The 19,773-nt window shown below is 44.6% G+C and overlaps 1 protein-coding gene across 1 annotated transcript in view; it reads right to left on the reverse strand.

The window, feature by feature from the left end:
- Positions 1 to 417: 417 nt before the first annotated feature.
- cmip (c-Maf inducing protein) overlaps positions 418 to 19,773 on the reverse strand; it is a 58,910-nt gene continuing 39,554 nt past the window's right edge. Inside the window, exons 10-21 of the mRNA XM_080761351.1 lie at positions 17,465 to 17,959; positions 15,670 to 15,735; positions 13,733 to 13,759; positions 12,653 to 12,701; positions 12,436 to 12,543; positions 11,624 to 11,740; positions 10,005 to 10,145; positions 7,128 to 7,175; positions 6,189 to 6,335; positions 3,780 to 3,885; positions 3,189 to 3,259; positions 418 to 1,691 (exon numbers count right to left, since the gene is read on the reverse strand). Of these exons, the coding sequence (XP_080617477.1) occupies positions 1,638 to 1,691; positions 3,189 to 3,259; positions 3,780 to 3,885; positions 6,189 to 6,335; positions 7,128 to 7,175; positions 10,005 to 10,145; positions 11,624 to 11,740; positions 12,436 to 12,543; positions 12,653 to 12,701; positions 13,733 to 13,759; positions 15,670 to 15,735; positions 17,465 to 17,959 (1,429 nt within the window). The 3' untranslated portion in view covers positions 418 to 1,637. The remainder of the gene's footprint in view (positions 1,692 to 3,188; positions 3,260 to 3,779; positions 3,886 to 6,188; positions 6,336 to 7,127; positions 7,176 to 10,004; positions 10,146 to 11,623; positions 11,741 to 12,435; positions 12,544 to 12,652; positions 12,702 to 13,732; positions 13,760 to 15,669; positions 15,736 to 17,464; positions 17,960 to 19,773) is intronic.

Genomic DNA, 19,773 nt, shown 5'->3' on the forward strand with positions numbered 1-19,773 from the left:
GATGCCTGGAAAAATATGTTCATTCAAGTTGATAAAAAAAGTTTTTTTGTTTTTTTTTTGTGTATTTCGCGCATGAACATCACATACGAGGAATAGGCAGGCACACAGTCCCCCACCTCTCTGTTGACTGAGGTATTGTAGCACCTCATTCCCAATGAGCGACTTGAAAAAGGCCAGAATCCGAACCTGAAAATACAACCCAAAAAAAAAAAGAACAACGACCAAAAAAAAGAATGACAGTTGAAACACGTCTTTTAGAGAGGCTACATTTGGATCGGATCAGAGACACAATATCAAAAAACTACTGGAATGTGACCTGCTTTATCCTGCCATTATCACACACGATGGTATGAGGAGTTCTACACAGGTTTCAGATACAGACAGAGAGAGAGAGAGAGAGGGGGGGGGGGGGGGGGGTCTTCAGTGTACATGTGACACAAACACAGAATAGAGAGACAATGGCAGAAATAAGCCTGAGTTATACTTAGTTGCGTAACCAAAAGCCGATCTACTGTTACAAGCTCACAATGCATCGCAGCACCACTAGGGTTGGAGACCTTTGGGGTTTTAACGATTCCGGTTTCCTTAACGTTTCAATCCGATTCCTTTAACGGTTTCCTTTAACGATTCCTATAGGGGGAGGGGGGGGGGGGGGGTTCCCAAATGGACCCTTACGGGCCTGTCACTCTGAGAGTGTACAAAGGGAACCAAATGGGACACGTTAAGGGTCCATTTGGTTCCTCTTGTACACTCCCAGAGTTATGGTGGCCCTTGAAATGTAAACGTTTTGAGAAGCGCCTGTATTGTAATTGTACAGCGGATGTGAAGTCCACAGAACCAGCTCTGACAGTGTGGCTGGATGTGAAGTCCACAGAACCAGCTCTGACAGTGTGGCTGGATGTGAAGTCCACAGAACCAGCTCCGACAGTGTGGCTAAAAACCTGGGTTCCGTGAAACGGTTCTACAAAATGTGACAGAACCGATTCCTGTTCCGTTTGGACGTCGGATCCCGTTCCTCGGATTCCTGCGGTTCTGGATCCCGGCCCTATAAGGAGCGCCACGCACGCGTCATGAGGTTGTAGATCTGGGCTATTTTCCACCCGCGTGCCACCGGCACGCAACTAAGCATGAATCAGCCCTCAGACTGTGGGGAAAAACTGAGCAACCACATACGAAGAAAAAAAAAAAGAGGCGCACTTGAGGGATACAGGGTGGTAAAGGCACAGGGCCCCTTGTAATCACAAGATAGCAGGGTCCTCGCGTGTCCTCTGATGATGCAAAAAAAAAACCTTGTAATGTCAACGACAGGAACAGTGAAAGTGAGGCTATCCTGGCTCCATGTCTTCTCCGTTTAGAAAACAAGACAAAACAAGTGATTTTCACTCTAGCGTTGCTATGGCGACTAGAAGCGTTCCGTCCCCAGTGAGGGAGGCGCTCCTGTGATGACGTTGTGAGGAAGAAGGCTTCTCTTCTTCTGGCGGAATAATGTCTGAGATGAATGATATAAAGGTGATCCTCAATGATGTCATCATGTGTTCCTCGACTGATGTGGATGACGTGAAGTGTGTGTGTGTGTGTGTGTGTGTGTGTGTGTGTGTGTGTGTACATGGTTATAAAAAGCGCGTGAGTGTGATTGATCACCAGGCCTCGGTGTAGCGAACATCAACATCTTTCAGATTGGGCAGTTTGGCCTATGGGAGAGAACATGGAATTATTACTCAATTACTGATGGGTTTACTTAGAGCAATACAGTATGTCAATACAGTAATACATACAATACAGTATGTCACTACATACAGTATAGACTACTGTCTATAGCAGAGTTTGTTATTTCCTAGTCTCTCAAGACAGACTGTTGCCTGAGGCGCTGTTTTCCCCAATATTTGACGATGGGATTCTCAGATTGGTTATTTCCTAATAGTCATAGTTTAAGGACCACAAGTGTGGTTTGCCTCCTTTTTTATTTTTTGCACAAGTGCACGACCTCACACGTTAAAACTACTTCTCGCTCGCTACAGACAGAAAGCTAATAATAAAATAAAATAAAACTTGTATAGCCGCACACTTGTAGCTGCCAATCAATGCCAAATGTTTTATTGCAGGGATGGCAATTGCCATGTTCACATTTAACCCAGAAATCTGTTATTATAGGCATAATAACGGCTTTGAATAGTTTTAGCAGATTAATCCGCAATTGATGTGTTATAATTTAGATACGTTTATATTGTAAACAACCATTCATTTATTAACCCATTCTGAACGGGAACCCATTTTGGTGTTGATATCATGTTATGCTTTAGCTATTGAAAAATAGCAGATCTACAAGCTCATAGCGCGCCACCGAGTGGCGCGCTACGAGCTTGTAGGTCTGCTATTTTTGAAAAATCGAAGAACGACTGACATTTTTTTTTAATCTGATCTCAGGTCAGAATGGGTTTATCAGACCAGTGTGTGTCCATGTGGAAACCTCGTATGAATCTGATCTCAGGTCAGAATGGGTTAAACACTTTCAGCGTGGCATCCCTATTCTGGATGCCATGGGGGTATGTCATTGTAGGCGAACATTTTCCACAAAAAAATCTATTCTATTCTTTTAGTTCCCCAAACAAATATTGGAAATAGTTCATGGACAGAGCTTGTAGATCAACTATTGTTGCCATTTTAGAAACGGGTCTATGGTAGTTACTTTTATTTGCCACTCCCTATTTCTTTCTGAAATTCCGCCTCTGTTTTATTGTGGACTCGGAGACAAGGTGCTGCTGCAGGGGCACCTTTTGATAACCGTGTCAGACAGAAAGCTAGTCCCAGTTATTGTATTTTATGCGTTTTGTTTATTTTCAAGGAAGCCATTGGATTCCATTCATTTCAGTACGGTATGAAAATCAACTTGCAGGAACTTGACTAAAGTTAACTCGACCTACAGTCCCAAATACTAAATTCCACTGCATACTAAATTCTACTACAGATTGTACCCCACTGCACCGGAAATACCATTTACCCATCAGATGGCTGCTCAAAAGGCCCAGACTCGAGGGTACCAAAATATTGTACGTTTTGGATCTGAGAGGCTAAATGTCATCAAACAGGTGGTCCGTGGCTCAAATGCCAAATTAAATAATGGGCCTCGATGTGAAAAGGGTTTGAAAACCACTGCTGCACATGATGAACATTGAGTTCCTTAAGATTACCTTGAGGTCCTCGTATGTGTCGGCTGTCAGTTTGGTGCTGTTCATGTTCAGACTGCACAGACTCTTCATGGCTGAGGTGAACAGACAAACAGGCCTGGGTTAGTATGCAGTCACAGTGCATTTTAACATGCATTAAATGCATGAGTTTGTTTTCAAATGGTCAAAATGTACATAGGGCTGAAGTGGTAAATGTATATGTTTTGTAATAATAATCCAAAATCTACAAAGTGACTAGTAACTACAATTTGGAGTAAAAGGTACAAAATTTGCTTCTAAGATGTAGTGGAGTGGAAATACTCAAGTAAAGTACAGAGCAAGTGAGTGTGGGGGAACAGGGGCAGATGTTTGAAAGGGTGCGTGTGTGTGTGTGTGTGTGTCAGTTTCAGTGTGTGTGTGTGTGTGTGTGTCTGTGTCAGTGTGTGTGTGTGTGTGTGTGTGTGTGTGTGTGTGTGTGTGTGTGTCTGTGTCTGTGTCAGTGTCTGTGTCAGTGTGTGTGTGTGTGTGTGTGTGTGTGTGTGTGACTGTGTGACTGTGTCAGTGTGTGTGTGTGTGTGTGTGTGTGTGTGTGTGTGTGTGTGTGTGCATGCTTACAGCTGAGGGCCAGCAGACCAGCATCAGTTACAGGAGTCTCACACAGGTTCAGCACCTGAAGGCAGGCCAGGTGTTCAGACAACAACCGTAGCCCGGCATCCCCGAACTGACAGAAGAGAGAGAGGACAGAAACATTAGACACTCATTAGTAACGAGTCATTACTACTAATCTCTCTGTGTGCGTGTGTGTGTGTGTGTGTGTGTGTGTGTGTGTGCGTGCGTGCGTGCATGCGTGTGAGTCTGTGGAATACTAGAACTCTCGCCTAAAAAAAACCACAGTCGCCTCGGGTGTACAGCCGCCGTAACTGCTCTGCCTGGTATTCCTAAACGTAAGCCCAGTAAACTATGCCTAAACGGTTAAACCTAACCTTACTCCTAACCATAACCTCAGTAAACTATGCCTAAACGGTTAAACCTAACCTTACTCCTAAATGTAACCTCAGTAAACTATGCTTAAACGGTTAAACCTAAACTTACTCCTAACCATAACCTCAGTAAACTATGCCTAAACGGTTAAACCTAACCTTACTCCTAACCATAACCTCAGTATGTTTTTGTATGGACGTGGTGTTGGGTGCCTGCACATATGCACACATGGCATCAACGCATGGTGTTGTGTGCAGGCGCCCTACACTCTGTCTTTCGTTCTCTTTTATCCCCCTGTTCCCCTCACTGTATATATATTTTTTTTCCCTTTTCGCTTCCTATATGATGAATTCCTGTTCTGTTCTTTAACTACATAGAAGTGTCTATTTGTTTGTCTCTAAATGTTTTGATGAATTGAACAATGTGGACCCTGTTGTAAACAAGTGTAAGGCTTAATTGGGTCGTCCACTCACAGTTAACAGTCTTTGTATTGAGTTTGTGCTTGAAATGTACTGTAATTCTGCAAACTGTTAATAAAGATTTCAATCAATCAATCAAGTAAGCTATGCCTAAACGGTTAAACCTAACCTTACTCCTAAACGTAAGCCCAGTAAAACTATGCCTATAAAACCCTAAACTTATTTCTAACCTTATTCTCGGTAAAAACAAATACAAGAACCGCGCGGTCGGCAGGAAAGAATGAGGGCGAGCGTGTTTTAAGGCAAGCATTCCCGTTACCAGCCTGTGTGTACGACGGGGGCGCGCTGTCTTGGCGATGGCCGCTGGAGACGACTCGGCGCCGTTCCAGTTATGTATAGAGGGCGTGCGCAATGCATGAAGTCAATGGACAATAGAGTGGCAAAATGAGTGACAAAGTGAGTTTAATGTTACCTGTGTGGACCATAGGTTGAGCTGTCTGAGTGTGTATTATTTGTTATAATGTATACCTGTGTGGACCATAGGTTGAGCTGTTTGAGTGTGTGTTATTATAATGTATGTATACCTGTGTGGACCATAGGTTGAGCTGTCTGAGTGTGTATTATTTGTTATAATGTATACCTGTGTGGACCATAGGTTGAGCTGTCTGAGTGTGTATTATTTGTTATAATGTATACCTGTGTGGACCATAGGTTGAGCTGTCTGAGTGTGTATTGTCATAATGTATACCTGTGTGAACCATAGGTTGAGCTGTCTGAGTGTGTGTTATTATAATGTATGTATACCTGTGTGGACCATAGGTTGAGCTGTCTGAGTGTGTATTGTCATAATGTATACCTGTGTGGACCATAGGTTGAGCTGTCTGAGTGTGTATTGTCATAATGTATACCTGTGTGGACCATAGGTTGAGCTGTCTGAGTGTGTATTATTTGTTATAATGTATACCTGTGTGGACCATAGGTTGAGCTGTTTGAGTGTGTGTTATTATAATGTATGTATACCTGTGTGGACCATAGGTTGAGCTGTCTGAGTGTGTATTATTTGTTATAATGTATACCTGTGTGGACCATAGGTTGAGCTGTCTGAGTGTGTATTATTTGTTATAATGTATACCTGTGTGGACCATAGGTTGAGCTGTCTGAGTGTGTATTGTCATAATGTATACCTGTGTGAACCATAGGTTGAGCTGTCTGAGTGTGTATTGTCATAATGTATACCTGTGTGAACCATAGGTTGAGCTGTCTGAGTGTGTATTGTCATAATGTATACCTGTGTGGACCATAGGTTGAGCTGTTTGAGTGTGTGTTATTATAATGTATGTATACCTGTGTGGACCATAGGTTGAGCTGTCTGAGTGTGTATTATTTGTTATAATGTATACCTGTGTGGACCATAGGTTGAGCTGTCTGAGTGTGTGTTATTATAATGTATGTATACCTGTGTGGACCATAGGTTGAGCTGTCTGAGTGTGTATTATTTGTTATAATGTATACCTGTGTGGACCATAGGTTGAGCTGTTTGAGTGTGTATTATTTGTTATAATGTATACCTGTGTGGACCATAGGTTGAGCTGTTTGAGTGTGTATTATTTGTTATAATGTATACCTGTGTGGACCATAGGTTGAGCTGTTTGAGTGAGGGCAGCTTAATGAGCTGCTCAGCACAGGCACTGGTGACGTTGGTGAAGGCCAGGCTGAGGTTCTCCAAGTTCCCAAAGGAGCCGGAACTCAACAAACGAGCCAGGTCCGCATCCTTAGAGAGAGAGAGAGAGAGAGAGAGAGAGAGAGAGAGAGAGAGAGAGAGAGAGAGAGAGAGAGAGAGCAACGAGATGATGGGGAGTTAACTCTTTTACAGCCATCACCGCCATCCGGTGGCAGAATTGATACTGGTAGAATGTCACCATCCACTCCAATGTTAACCATCTTTCTTTTTTTCTTTTTTTTTTAAAGCAGTTTCTCTCTGAAACAGGGAAAGAGGAGAAACCGTGGGACAAGGAGAGTGAGACATAGGGGGTACCGTGGGACAAGGAGAGTGAGACATAGGGGGTACCGTGGGACAAGGAGAGTGAGACATAGGGGGTGCCGTGGGACAAGGAGAGTGAGACATAGGCCGATAGGGGGTGCGGGGAGGAGTGCCATTGTGTGTGAAAATAAGACAAACATTTCCCAATGTTGTTTGAGCTGGCGGTGCTGGGAAATCTCCTCCTCCAGGCCTACGTACGTAAAACAATGCCTTTCACGCCATTTCCCAGCATGAGCCCTCAGCATACACGAACACTCGTCTAGCTAATCAGCATTGTCACGTCTGATTGTCGCGTATGATCTCATCGCAATAGTTTTGGTAAAGATTTGCATTACTAATAATTGGCTAATGGGTGGCAGATGCTAAGCTTATTCTATCGTAAAAATAAAATACAGATCACAAAACAATTCCAGTTTAATTTCAGCCAGAATAATGGAGGTTTGTTTTTTTGTACATCAGTGGTTTATTATCATGTGACCTCATATGACTAATGTGCTAAGCAACAGGCATACAAAAACTCACTGTGGACTTTGAGGGCAGAGTCAGGCGGGTGGGGCCTCCTTTTCTTTGCTGAGAGAGAGAGAGAGAGAGAGAGAGAGAGAGACAAACAAACAAACACACAGTACGTCAGTGTTGATTTTGACAGGAAGTTTTGGTTTTTACCCATTTTGACCTTCTACACTACATCCTGACAGTTTTCTATGTCAGTCGTTCTTCGATTTTTCAAAAATAGCAGACCTACAAGCTCTTAGCACGCCACTCGGTGGCACGCTATGAGCTTGTAGATCTGCTATTTTTCAATAGCTAAAGCATAGCATAATGCTAACACCAAAAGGGGTTCCCGTAGTCTGGTCTCGCGTAGCCAGACAACTATTCCACAATCTCTGAATGCTATTGAGTCACTCTGTAACTAAATAAAACGTCTGGGTTTCCGAGGCTACTCTGTAACTATCTACACCTCCCAAAATCCCAGTAAGGATGCTGGCATTTCCGTTCACGAAAATAAGCAGCAAGTCGATATGCTTAGATTAGTTCTATTTATATTAGGATAAAATTTGCATGCCTGGAGGAGGCTTCCCTTCCGCTTTATCGTTGAAAATGACAAGAGGCAACAAACAGTCTGGCCACGCGAGATTAGTAGTCATAGTCTTTTGAATACAGTTTCATTTAGTTTTAGTCATAGTTTAGTCATCTGAAATGTTTTAGTTTTAGTCTAGTTTTAATGTTTTAAGATGGCTCTGTCCTACACTCAAGGGTCATGCAGTACCATGTTAGCCTGTAGGTGACATCTGTGAGCAACTTTGTTCTTGAACAGACTATGGTATAACATTTCAGGACTAGACCTGTAGCCGGCGTCTGTGTACAGCTCTGTTCTTGAACAGACTACGGTAACATTTCAGGTCTAGGCCCTTCTAGTACTCAAATGTTACTTAACCCATTTAGGCCTGACAGCGAGAGCTTGTAGATCTGCTATTTTTCAAAAGATACAGTATAACATAACACTTAAAACACCAAAAGGGGTTCCCGTCCAGAATGAGTTAAATAAATGGCCACTTCACCCCGGGCCCTTATTTTAAAGATGTTTGGGACACATCATTGGGTTTTTTTATGCAGGTAAACGTGTTTCTAGATACTTTAGTATTTCAAAGTGTCTGTGATGTCACGGACACTGGTCTCACTGCTGGATTACTACAATGACCATAATGCTTTGCTTGCAAGGCTGTCTTACCCTGTAACTACACCTAAGATTCCATGCGCGGACAAAAGAAGCTGTCTTCTGCATCATTTCCGGGTTTGTAGACAGCTGGTGGATGGAGATGAAGCTCCACCCACGCAGCAGATTGCCGCGTCGGACAGATTCCCGTAAAAGCAGCTTGCCCCAGCGGCATTCTGCCGCGTGGGTGGAGCTTCATTTCCATCTACCAGCTGTCTAAAAAACCCGGAAATTACGCAAAAGACAGCTTCCTTTGGCCGCGCATGGAAGTTCAAGTGTGCCCATGCAGGCAGTTACTGAGACAGGAAGGAAGTGAGACCAGCTGTCCGTGACATTACAGACACACAAATATCTAAACACAAATTACCCACATAAAAACCCCAGGAAAGTGTTTCTTGTCTCCCAAACATCATTCAAATAAGATCCGTTTGCAAACAGAAATAAACTGGTTGCTCTTGAAACAATCAGTTGAAGATAAAAACAGCTGACAAAAAAAAGCTTAGGCCTATTGTCATTTCCAAACGAATAAGCAAAGCGACGTGCTGTGAACTTGTAGATCTGCTATTTTCACTCATTTGGGTCCCGGGCGAATGTCTAATTTCTATGTTGGGTCTCTAGAAGTTTGGGATCCTCTCATGTAATCCTATATACAACTTTAACCAGACAAAGAACAGTGAGTATATCCAGTGGTTCGGTTCAGTTTAGTAAGCCTGCCAAAACTAAACATTTGATGCAATTATATTCAACGCCAACATATCTTGAATGAAGGGGTCGAACGCGTAAATAGGACAATGTTTATGTTTTCAGATCCGGCGTGTGTAAACCATTACGTGTGCATACAGACGGCACACGTACTGTACACACGTACTGTACACACGTACTGTACACACGTACTGTACACACTGTGTCCCATGCATGTAAACACGCAGAGACGGACGGAGATTTATACGTGTGTCATTGTTTAATTTGTGTCAACTTAAGTATTTGACTGCTAGTGTGTGTGTGTGTGTGTGTGTGTGTGTGTGTGTGTGTGTGTGCTTGTGTGTGTGTGTGTGTGTGTGTGTGTGTGTGTGCTTGTGTGTGTAGCAGGCTGAATGAACTTCTACACGCAACAACGTGCGATGTATTGTAGTGTGTGAGCTTGTAGATCTGCAATTTTCCAGAACATTTTAGTCTGTTTTTTTATTTGTTGAAAATAACAAAGCACAGAGCTGCTTGTACATGTACAGCATGTCGTACAGTAACTCACCAGCTCTTTGAGCTCTCTCTGGCGCTCACAGAGCTGCTCGTACATGTACAGTAGGTCGTACAGTAACTCACCAGCTCTTTGAGCTCTCTCTGGCGCTCACAGAGCTGCTCGTACATGCGCAGCAGGTCGTACAGTAACTCACCAGCTCTTTGAGCTCTCTCTGGCGCTCACAGAGCTGCTCGTACATGTACAGTAGGTCGTACAGTAACTCACCAGCTCTTTGAGCTCTCTCTGGCGCTCACAGAGCTGCTCGTACATGTGTACAGTAGGTCGTACAGTAACTCACCAGCTCTTTGAGCTCTCTCTGGCGCTCACAGAGCTGCTCGTACGTACATGTACAGCATGTCGTACAGTAACTCACCAGCTCTTTGAGCTCTCTCTGGCGCTCACAGAGCTGCTCGTACGTACATGTACAGTAGGTCGTACAGTAACTCACCAGCTCTTTGAGCTCTCTCTGGCGCTCACAGAGCTGCTCGTACATGCGCAGGCCCGTCTGGGTGCTCTCCAGGGTGGAGATGATCTGGAGCTGCGTGTCCTTGTTCTCGATGATGTTGTACTCCAGCATCAGACAGAGGATCTGCACGCGCACACGCACGCGCACACACACACACACACACACACACACACACACACAGAGAAGACTGAATACCATTGTGTCTTGAGTCCTGTGTCCTATCCTACTGTATGTGCTGTATCCTGTGTCTTGTTCTGGTTTGGTTCTTGTATTCTGTTCAGTCTGGTGTCAGAGTGATGCGTCGTTATTATCCCCATATTATGGAGATCCAGATACTGGTATCTGGGGTGCTGGTATAGTCTCGTTAGAGACCACTGCGGTGGTGTTCGGTCCGTCTCATGATGACCACTGTGGTTGCCCGCAGAGGTCACAGTTAACTAGTGAATCATGCATTTCCCGTCAGTCAGTCAGTCAGTGTATCGTTCAAAAATCCCCATAAATGGGGAAAGCCCCATATATGGTGCCCTGGTCTCGTGACATGGCACGCGACCTCGCCCTTCAGCGCAAGGTCACTTCTCACCCCCCCCAGGCGTCTTACTGGTAATATGTACTACGATGATAAATGTGCACAGTAGTGCTCATGGCTGCGGAGAGATATTTACAGTAGGAGGTGCTGAACGGTCAGCAGGGGGTGCACACACCGTGCATGCGCATTGTCAGCGGAAAAGTGGCTTTTACTTTCCCTCTCCACACGCATGAGCAAACTGACACGGGCAATTAACCTGCAGGAGGATAAGGTGCCGATACAGCATATTTATTAGGCCTATAGTAAGCGAAATCTGTTTTGATTAAAATTATTATTTTTTTTTCCCCCTCCTGTCCGAGGGGGGGGGGGGGGGGCTGTGCCTCCAGCCCCCCCCCCCCCCCCCCCCCAGCACCCCTACTTCCCTCAGCCGTAGTAGTGCTGACTGAGCAATGCAATGCAATTCACTCAATATTTTTGCTTCCTTGTTATTTTGGTTTGAGGCACTCAAAACTCTGGATGTGCAGTCTATCTATATAGGGTAAAGTGAGCGTGGGCTGAATTAGTATTTAGTTCCAGAAAAAGGTCATGTGACTTCTGTTGTGTTGGAAATGCTTCAGTTTCAGGCCACACGAACGCTGATGAAATGACCGCCCGCGTCGCGTTCAAAAGCTTCAGTGGGTTTTGAACAACATATGGTTACCATACTTGGGTCAAACTCAGGAACACGGAGTCCCTCTCCACAGAACACTGTGGAGAGCAGCCTCGCTCTTTACTGCTGACAGAGATGACAGTGATTTGGGCACAGGCTGTACCCTGTCATCGGTAATAACACTTTCATAAATTACTTCTCTACTCTACTCTCCCACACACACACAACGTGAGCAGGAGAACATTACAGTGGGGGAAAGTATAAAGAACGGGACTGTCTTCATAAAAGCAAATACTGATTTAAAACTGATTAATACACGACTACAGCATGTAGTTCAAATGCAAAGTAAGGCTTAACTGTTACGTTTAATTTACTAACTATTAACATCATCAAACTCAGATATCTCAGGCCATAATGATGCCGTACCTCCACCATGGTCTGGTTGCCGCGCAGGGCCAGTAACATGCAGGGGCCCAGTTTGTTCTCCGCCAGAGACAGGAGGAACTTCTTGGTCTTGTAGCAGGAGCCCATCAGGATGTGGACCTGATGGTACACGACAGGTTTATGGATCAGAAATCAGGCATAATATTGTCACATCACAGTTTTTAAGTTTTCAAAGTGATTTTGTGCATTATAGTTCCCAATTCCCATCATGCACAAAAACTAATTTCACCCACTTTTTCTTTACTTGTGAAACCGTGCTGTACTGTTTAAATAAATGTAAACAATAACAGTCTAAAGCCTCACACAGTACTGGTGGTGACCACACACCAACCGTTCCATAATAGCAACAGCTTTACTCCACCACCGTGATAGATCATTGTGAGTTATGTTTGTTGCATGTGTGTGTGTGTGTGTGTGTGTGTGTGTTACGGGCTGGTGTATATGGCACAGTGTGAAAGTGGAGTAGGGCTTGTGTGTGTGTGTACTGTATGTATGTTTGTATATCACTCTCGGGTGTGTGTGCGAGCGCGAATGGGGCCAACTCATCATTGTGAGTTATGTTTGTTGTGTGTGTGTGTGCTATCCAACACTGCACACACACACACACACACACACACACACACACACACACACACACACACACACACACACACACACACACACACACACACACACACACACACACACACACACACACACACACACACACACACACACACACACACACACACACACACACACACACACACACACACACACACACACACACACACACACAGTCTGTGTACACCCACCATGCTGGCAAACAGCTCTCCATCATCATCACAGGCCACTCCCCCGGGACTGTAGAGCTGGAACCAGCCGTCTTTACCCGAACGCACACTGAGCAAGCAGGAATGGACCTGGCAACACACACACACACACACACACACACACAGCATCAAGCACAGGGACCGATACAAACTGTGTGTTTACACAGCGATAAACACACACACGCTCACTGACACTCACCTCCTGCCTCGGGTCCTCAGCAAACCTCTGAATGACATACTTCAGTTCCCTGTTTAGAAAGACAAACATGAAGAGATAGAAATATCAGCGCTGAACCTACCACAGAGACTGTACATTAACCTCACACACACACACACACACACACACACACACAGTTTTCAGAAAACTCTAAGGATTTATACGGCATTTTGTTGCTGTCGGGCAGAGACCTCTAATCTCCGTATTTTAACTTTCGGTGCTTTTTGTTTGTAAATGAATAGTAATACCCTACAGCTACTACAGCGTCACTCAACCTTACAATCAATATACAATTTAGGCATTTAGCAGGTGCTCTTAATCCAGAGCGATTTACAGTAAGCAAGAACAACACATGTTAATGCATCAAATGCATATAAATAGTCATCTAGGATGATAAGTAAGCTAAGAACCAAACATCCGTCAACAGTAGAATATCTGTACAATGACACTATAAGAGTATAATAAGTACACACTATAGGATGCTATAAGTCTACACAAAAGCATCAAAAGTATCAGATCCACAAGCTCGAGAAACTCGAGAAAGGTTTGAGCTCATCAATCTGTTACTTTTCCGTTCTTGAATTTTGAATCCTGAAGACGTTGGGATGACGTTATGACGAGGTTTCCACCCGACAGAGATGATTTGTGGAATTGGCCACAGGTGGGGTTAAATGGCGGACTGCCCCACTTCCACTATTCATTTCAATGGAAGTTTCTCAGTGGCGTTACTTTGGAGGACCCAGAAGAACACTCAACTTCCGCATTTTCTCGATGCAGTTCCGCATTTGGACACCAAACTTTGGTGTCCAAATGCGGTTAAGTGCAACGAGTGCTCTGTGTTAAACCCCATCTACATGAGACGGGCAAAAACCGACCGCCCCTTGGTTAGGACTCAGTAATATCATGCTGAATCAACCCCAGATTGTACATATTGTAGTACATTCGACCATGTCTATGGCGAGTAGGATTAAAAATAAGAAACAGCCAGCATACACAATACATGCAACAAACAGTTGTATATACATATACGTAGTATAAATTACTCATAACTGGGTTACTTACTTTGTGAATTTTCCATGTGCAAGAGCCCTACGGAAAGCAAAGCGATGAGAGGTTAGTATAAAGGGTTTCATACACATTTGATACATGAGGCAGAAGGTAACCAACAAGACACTAACATGAAATGTCTGACTTCACATAATGTTTTTTTTTTTTTAATCTTTGACACGGCCGCTAAAGATTGTTTATTTGTTTTAAGAGGTATTGCCATTCTGCCGCTCTAATCGTAGCCTTTATTTCTATCTCATCCAGTGTTGTTACTTTTATTTTGTTTTATTCATTCATCTTATCGTTACACTGTTTGTCGTGTTAAGCACGGCCCTACATGTCCCACTAACCGCCTCGCTGCCTGTGCCTCATATGAGTAAAGTAAATAAATAATAATAAACCCTTCTTGATTATCGCTTCTAAATAAGGCAGCTATAATTAAAAACACACTTATTACAAAACGACTTCCGTATAGCCATGGAAGACACACAAGTAACTACACGTCCATGTTGCAACAGAGCTTGCACAGCCTCATTATACCGTTTTCCAACGTGTTTTCAATCATGCGTGTGTGTTTTGCGCATGTTAATGTCACCAATAACATCCTATGCCGCACGCCAGGCGACCTATAGGGGATATTGTTGCCTTTGCTAATGACGACTTAACCAGTCAGAAAGACAGCAGCGGTGCAGGTGTTTAACCCATTCTGACCTGAGATCAGATTCATACGAGGTTTCCACTGGACACACACTGGTCTGATGAACCCATTCTGACCCGAGATCAGATTCTATAAAAATGTCAGTCGTTCTTCGATCTTTCAAAAATAGCAGACCTACAAGCTCGTAGCGCGCCACTCGGTGGCGCGCTATGAGCTTGTAGATCTGCTATTTTTCAATAGCTAAAGCATAACATGATGCTAACACCAAAATGGGTTCCCCCGTTCAGAATGGGTTAACAGGTGAGCTCCCGTTGTTGGCAGGAACAACAAGATGTCCACAGGTGGCCGACGCACAGCAGTGAGGCAACAATTATTATAATGTGGCTGGAGGCTGCAGGCAAGCCAATTACAATCTGCTCACCCCCGGTGAGAGCTGTCACCCCTCTGGGAGGGTTAGGTGAGGTTGGTTACACCCACGTCAACACACAGGCCCCTACGGGACCCCGGCGCTGGATACGGTTACGACAGACGGACTGCTGTCCACATGATACACAGGTACAACACACGCAGTAGGAGACATCATACACCGTATAGAAGTGATAAGAGTTACACTCGGTTTGCACGCGGGTACGCCGTAAGATCTGCAAACTCGCAATGTGCCATGTCTGTCTGCAGCACGTTGTGAGCATGACACTCACATGCAATAAGAATACATTATACCGTCCTGATTCAATTGTGCTGCTCAAAAAAACCAACAAAAAAAACCCCAAGGTTTTAATGTGAAAAGGCTTCAAGTCATTGTTGAACGGATGGTTTTCAGGTGAATTTATGAATGTACAACCAATAAATGGTAAATGGTGCATTTATATAGCGCTTTACATAGAGGTACCAACCAGCACATCGGGAGCAATTTGGGGGTTCAGTGTCTTGCCCAAGGACACTTTGATAGGAGGAGCCGGGATTCGAACCGCCGGCCCATGGATCATTGGACGACCTGCTCTACCTCCTGAGCCACAGTCGCCACCAATACTTTATAATAAGCTACATCCCTGAGGAAGAGGTAGTTTGGGATGTTGCCAATGTGTCAATGGGTCAGCAATCCGCAAGTGTTGACTCTGTTGAGTAGTGCAAATGAACCTACTTTCTCTAAGCCGAGAGTGAAACGCACCCTTTTTTGTGTCAATGTGTGTTGATGGTGTGTGTGTGTGACGTGTGTGTGTGTGTGTGTGTGTGTGTGTGTGTGTGTGTGTGTGTGTGTGTGTGTGTGTGTGTGTGTGTGTGTGTATAGACTCACTCTTTGGGAAAGGGGATAGGCTGCAGTAGGCTGGCCAGAGCTGGTCTCCAGTCATCATAGTCAGACCTGAAAGAAAACGATACACAAACACACAAACATTAAGACCCGATTCTACAAAATGTCTTCTAAATCCTGACAATGTTTTGAAAAACTTGTTTCTATATCAGTGGTTCTCAAACTATTTCATGTCAAGGGCCCCCACAATTATTTACACAGACACAGACACACACACACACACACACACACACACACACACAAAAATAGCAGATCCACAAAGGTCGTAGCTATGAGCTTGCATATCTGGTATTTTTCAACAGCAACAAAAAGGTATAAAATAATGTTTAAAAGCTACGGTGACACAGATTTGATTTGCGTTCCGGGTCTTAATGGGCGTAAAAAGAGAGGGAAGGAAAGTATAGAAGAGGGAGAGAGAGAGTTCACGACACGTAAAAGAATAGCGTATGAAAACAAGGCCGGGGAGGAGGAGAGGTCCCTCAGGTGAAATGTGAGCAGCAGTGACGCACACCTGTGAGGCATTAATGTAATGCGACCTGTGGAAGATCCCATTACCATGTTAAGTAACAGCTGGTTTTGTTACAGAAATGCTGCGTACGTACGTACGTACGTACGTACGTACGTACGTACGTACGCACGCACACACACACGCAAACACACACTATCGCTTTTTAGGTTGGCCCCATTCACACACACACGCACGAGCGTGCGTACTATCGCTTTTTAGGTTGGCCCCATTTGCGCGCGCACACACACCCCAGAGAGTGATATACCTACGTACATACAGTTCACACACAAGACCTACTCCACTTTCACACTGTGCCATATACACCAACCCGTCACACACACACACACACACACACACCCCCCTCCCCCCAGGGTCTCATTGTACTCCCATTTAACCTGTTGACACTGAAAGTGTTCTGGCATCGTGTCTGCCATTTAGTTTTAGTCGTCTGAAAACCTTCGGTTTTAGTCCAGCTTTAGTCGATTAAATATTGTAGAATTTCAGTCGATTAAATGTACAGTTGACTTTGTTGACAAATGTTGGCGGGCCTTGATTGCATCGCAATGGCTGATTTAATATTTAGGTACAAGCTGTAGAGTGCAACCAAACAAAACCGGGAGCTTCCATTACTACCTTGCGTTGTCAAGTCTCATCTCTCTTTAGAAGCGTTTATATTCCAAAACGAGATGCTTTGGTTTGACATTGACGTTCTGATCAAAACCATGGACAACGACGTAGATTCAAAGATAATGGACAGTTTTGTCAGCCCGTAAACAAGGAAGTGAATGATGTGCGATTAGGTGTAGTCACAACAGCGTAATAGAACTCATCTCATTGGGAAGTAGTATGAGTATACATGAGTATATATAGTAGCGCAATATGGCATATAGGCCTATTGTAGTTTCAGTGCAACGTCACTAAAATGTAATATGAAACAACAAAACAAAGCAATGTCACAAAACAGTTGGTGGCCGGGTGTGACATTACAGGATGTAAGACAATGGGGCGCGACACAAACAGAACATGGCAAAACCAGAGAAAGACACACACACACACACACACACACACACACACACAGGGTACAGTCTTTAGTTCCGACATACTATTGATCCGAAACCTCAATCCCTAACCTAACCATAACCGCAAGCACGGGAGCAGCGCATGTCGGACCATCACATTTTCGCATCGCATCACACCCGCGCTTCGGACCTTTGGTGTGTCGGAAAAGCGTGCTCACACCCCCCCCCCCCACCCCACCACACACACACTCACAGCATCTTGAGGATGAGGGCGAAGCATCCCAGCACGCGGTCGGCCTGCGCCGGCAGCTGGATGGACAGAGCGCTGAGCGCCGGGCTGACCAGCAGGCAGTCGATGAGGTTGGGCTCGCTGTTGCCCCCTCCCCCGGGGGCGGGGCCGCCGCCGGCCTTCCGCGTGCGCGCCGCGTTGGCCACGTTGTTGCTGTTGTTGCTGCGCTCCAGCTCCACGCGGACGTCGCTGGAGTTGACGGTAGAGGAGGGCGGAGGAGACGGGGAGAGGAGGGAGGAGGGCGGAGGACCGGAGATGGGGATGGTCGGGGGGTTGTTGGAGGAGGGGGGAGGAGGAGGAGGAGGAGGAGGGTTGGGGTTGCCGTTGAGGGGGAGCAGGGTGGCGGGAGGCGGGGTGGGGGCCTCCGGGCGCAGGCGGAGGAGGGGCATGGGCGGCTTGCGGTCGTTCTGCTGCTGGCAGCCGTTCCTGATCTCCTTCAGGCTGGGGGAGTTGTCCCGGCTGAGGAGACGAGAGAGAGAACATCATATGAGGAGGGGGATCTGGGGGAGTTGTCCCGGCTGAGGAGACGAGAGAGAGAACATACATGAGGAGGGGGATCTGGGGGAGTTGTCCCGGCTGAGGAGACGAGAGAGAGAACATACATGAGGAGGGGGTTTGGTGTTGTAATCCCAGTGTTTTTTTTACCAGTGGTCCGGGTGGTTCCAGGTTAATGGTCACCCTAGTTTAACCCATTCAGGCCTAGACTCGGACTCATTTTACGCTCTCAAGAGTTAAATTATTGTTAAACATCTGCATTACTTCATTTACAAGTAGTCTACACAATTAGAGAATGTAGAATAATTGTTATTTTGATCGTTTGCCAAAAGCATGGAACAAAATATTCTTTCTCTGAGAGGTCTGAGAGGCTAAATCTCATCAAATGGTGGTCCATGGCTCAAATGGCGATTTAACAAGGGTCTTGCAATGAAAATGGTTGAAAACTACGGGTGTAATCTGCCACGGTCAACATTAACGTCAATGGACATAAAAATAGTTTCACCACGGTTCCAGTTCATGGTGATGGTAAGAACACAAAGAAATGGGAGTTGTGGTGATGGTAAGAAGTTGAACACAAAGAAATGGGAGTTGTGGTGATGGTAAGGACACAAAGAAATGGAACACAAGACAAGGGAGGAGACCTTGGTGGTTGATGAAGTCAGCAGAGATAGAGGTACCTGGAGGATTGTTCCAAGATGCACAAAAGACTGGTAAAACTTAAAGGGGGGTGATTGAAGAAGAGATGGTGTGGAACTGTGAAAGTTATGATCTAGACCTGCCTGGCATGTACTGTACCAGGTTAATGATTAGAAAACACGTACATTTTCATAGCACACCTTATATTCAATGGCAAAATGGTGAAACATCAGAACGCTTCCTACGCATTTATTTTTAATTAATATTCTTTTTTCAGGTATCTGAAAGAGTACAGAGCTGGTTATAATTATAAACTCCTATTGTTCTATTTAAAAGGCAATTCTAGACAAAAGCCTAGTCGTGCAGTTTCATCTGTAGCATCCAATGTATCTGTTGCGCTGTGCCTTCTTGTTACATCCAAGTTTTGAAAAGACATTTATAAATGGAATTTTGGAACACCATGAAACATGACCAGTGATTCCATGCTGCTCTCGCCCGAGGCCTGTTCTGGCTTTTATGTAATGCTATTATCTACTCATAATTACTTCTTGTAACATCACATCTTTCCCGTCTTAAAACCAGGAAAAGAAAGTACTCAAATGCTTTACTTAAGTAAAAGCATCAATACTGCAATGTAGAAATACTCTTCACTTGAGTAAAAGTCCCAAAAGTATTGGTATCAAAATGTACCAAAGTACCAAAAGCAGAAAGTACTCCCTCACTATGCAGAATGTCCCATTACAAGCTTTCAAATGTATAAAAATCTTTTGAAAATAGCCGATCTACAAGCTCACAATGCATTGTGAGCTTGTCCCTGGATAAACCTGAGCTCTTAAAACTGTTCAAGGTGAAACTGTGGCGCATTATTATATACAGTATGAACAGATGGCCGGAAGGGTATGTGAAAAGGTAAATAGGACAATAGAAGATAGTATAGCATCAAAGATAAGCTAGTGTAAAGAACACAAAGGAGGGGCTTTTGTTCAGGTTTTATTTCATGTTTTGTAAGACATTAATGGGGAAATTAGAGACCTGACCTGACGTGACATCATAGTGATTGTTCTTTTGCACACATCAAACCCCAACGCCCGATTTATACTGGGTCGCGCATTGTGTGACGTGCCGTGTGTGTGAGCTTG

The sequence above is a fragment of the Protomyctophum bolini genome, assembly GCF_963924005.1.
Source record: "Protomyctophum bolini genome assembly, chromosome: 4".
Lineage (NCBI taxonomy): Eukaryota > Metazoa > Chordata > Actinopteri > Myctophiformes > Myctophidae > Protomyctophum > Protomyctophum bolini.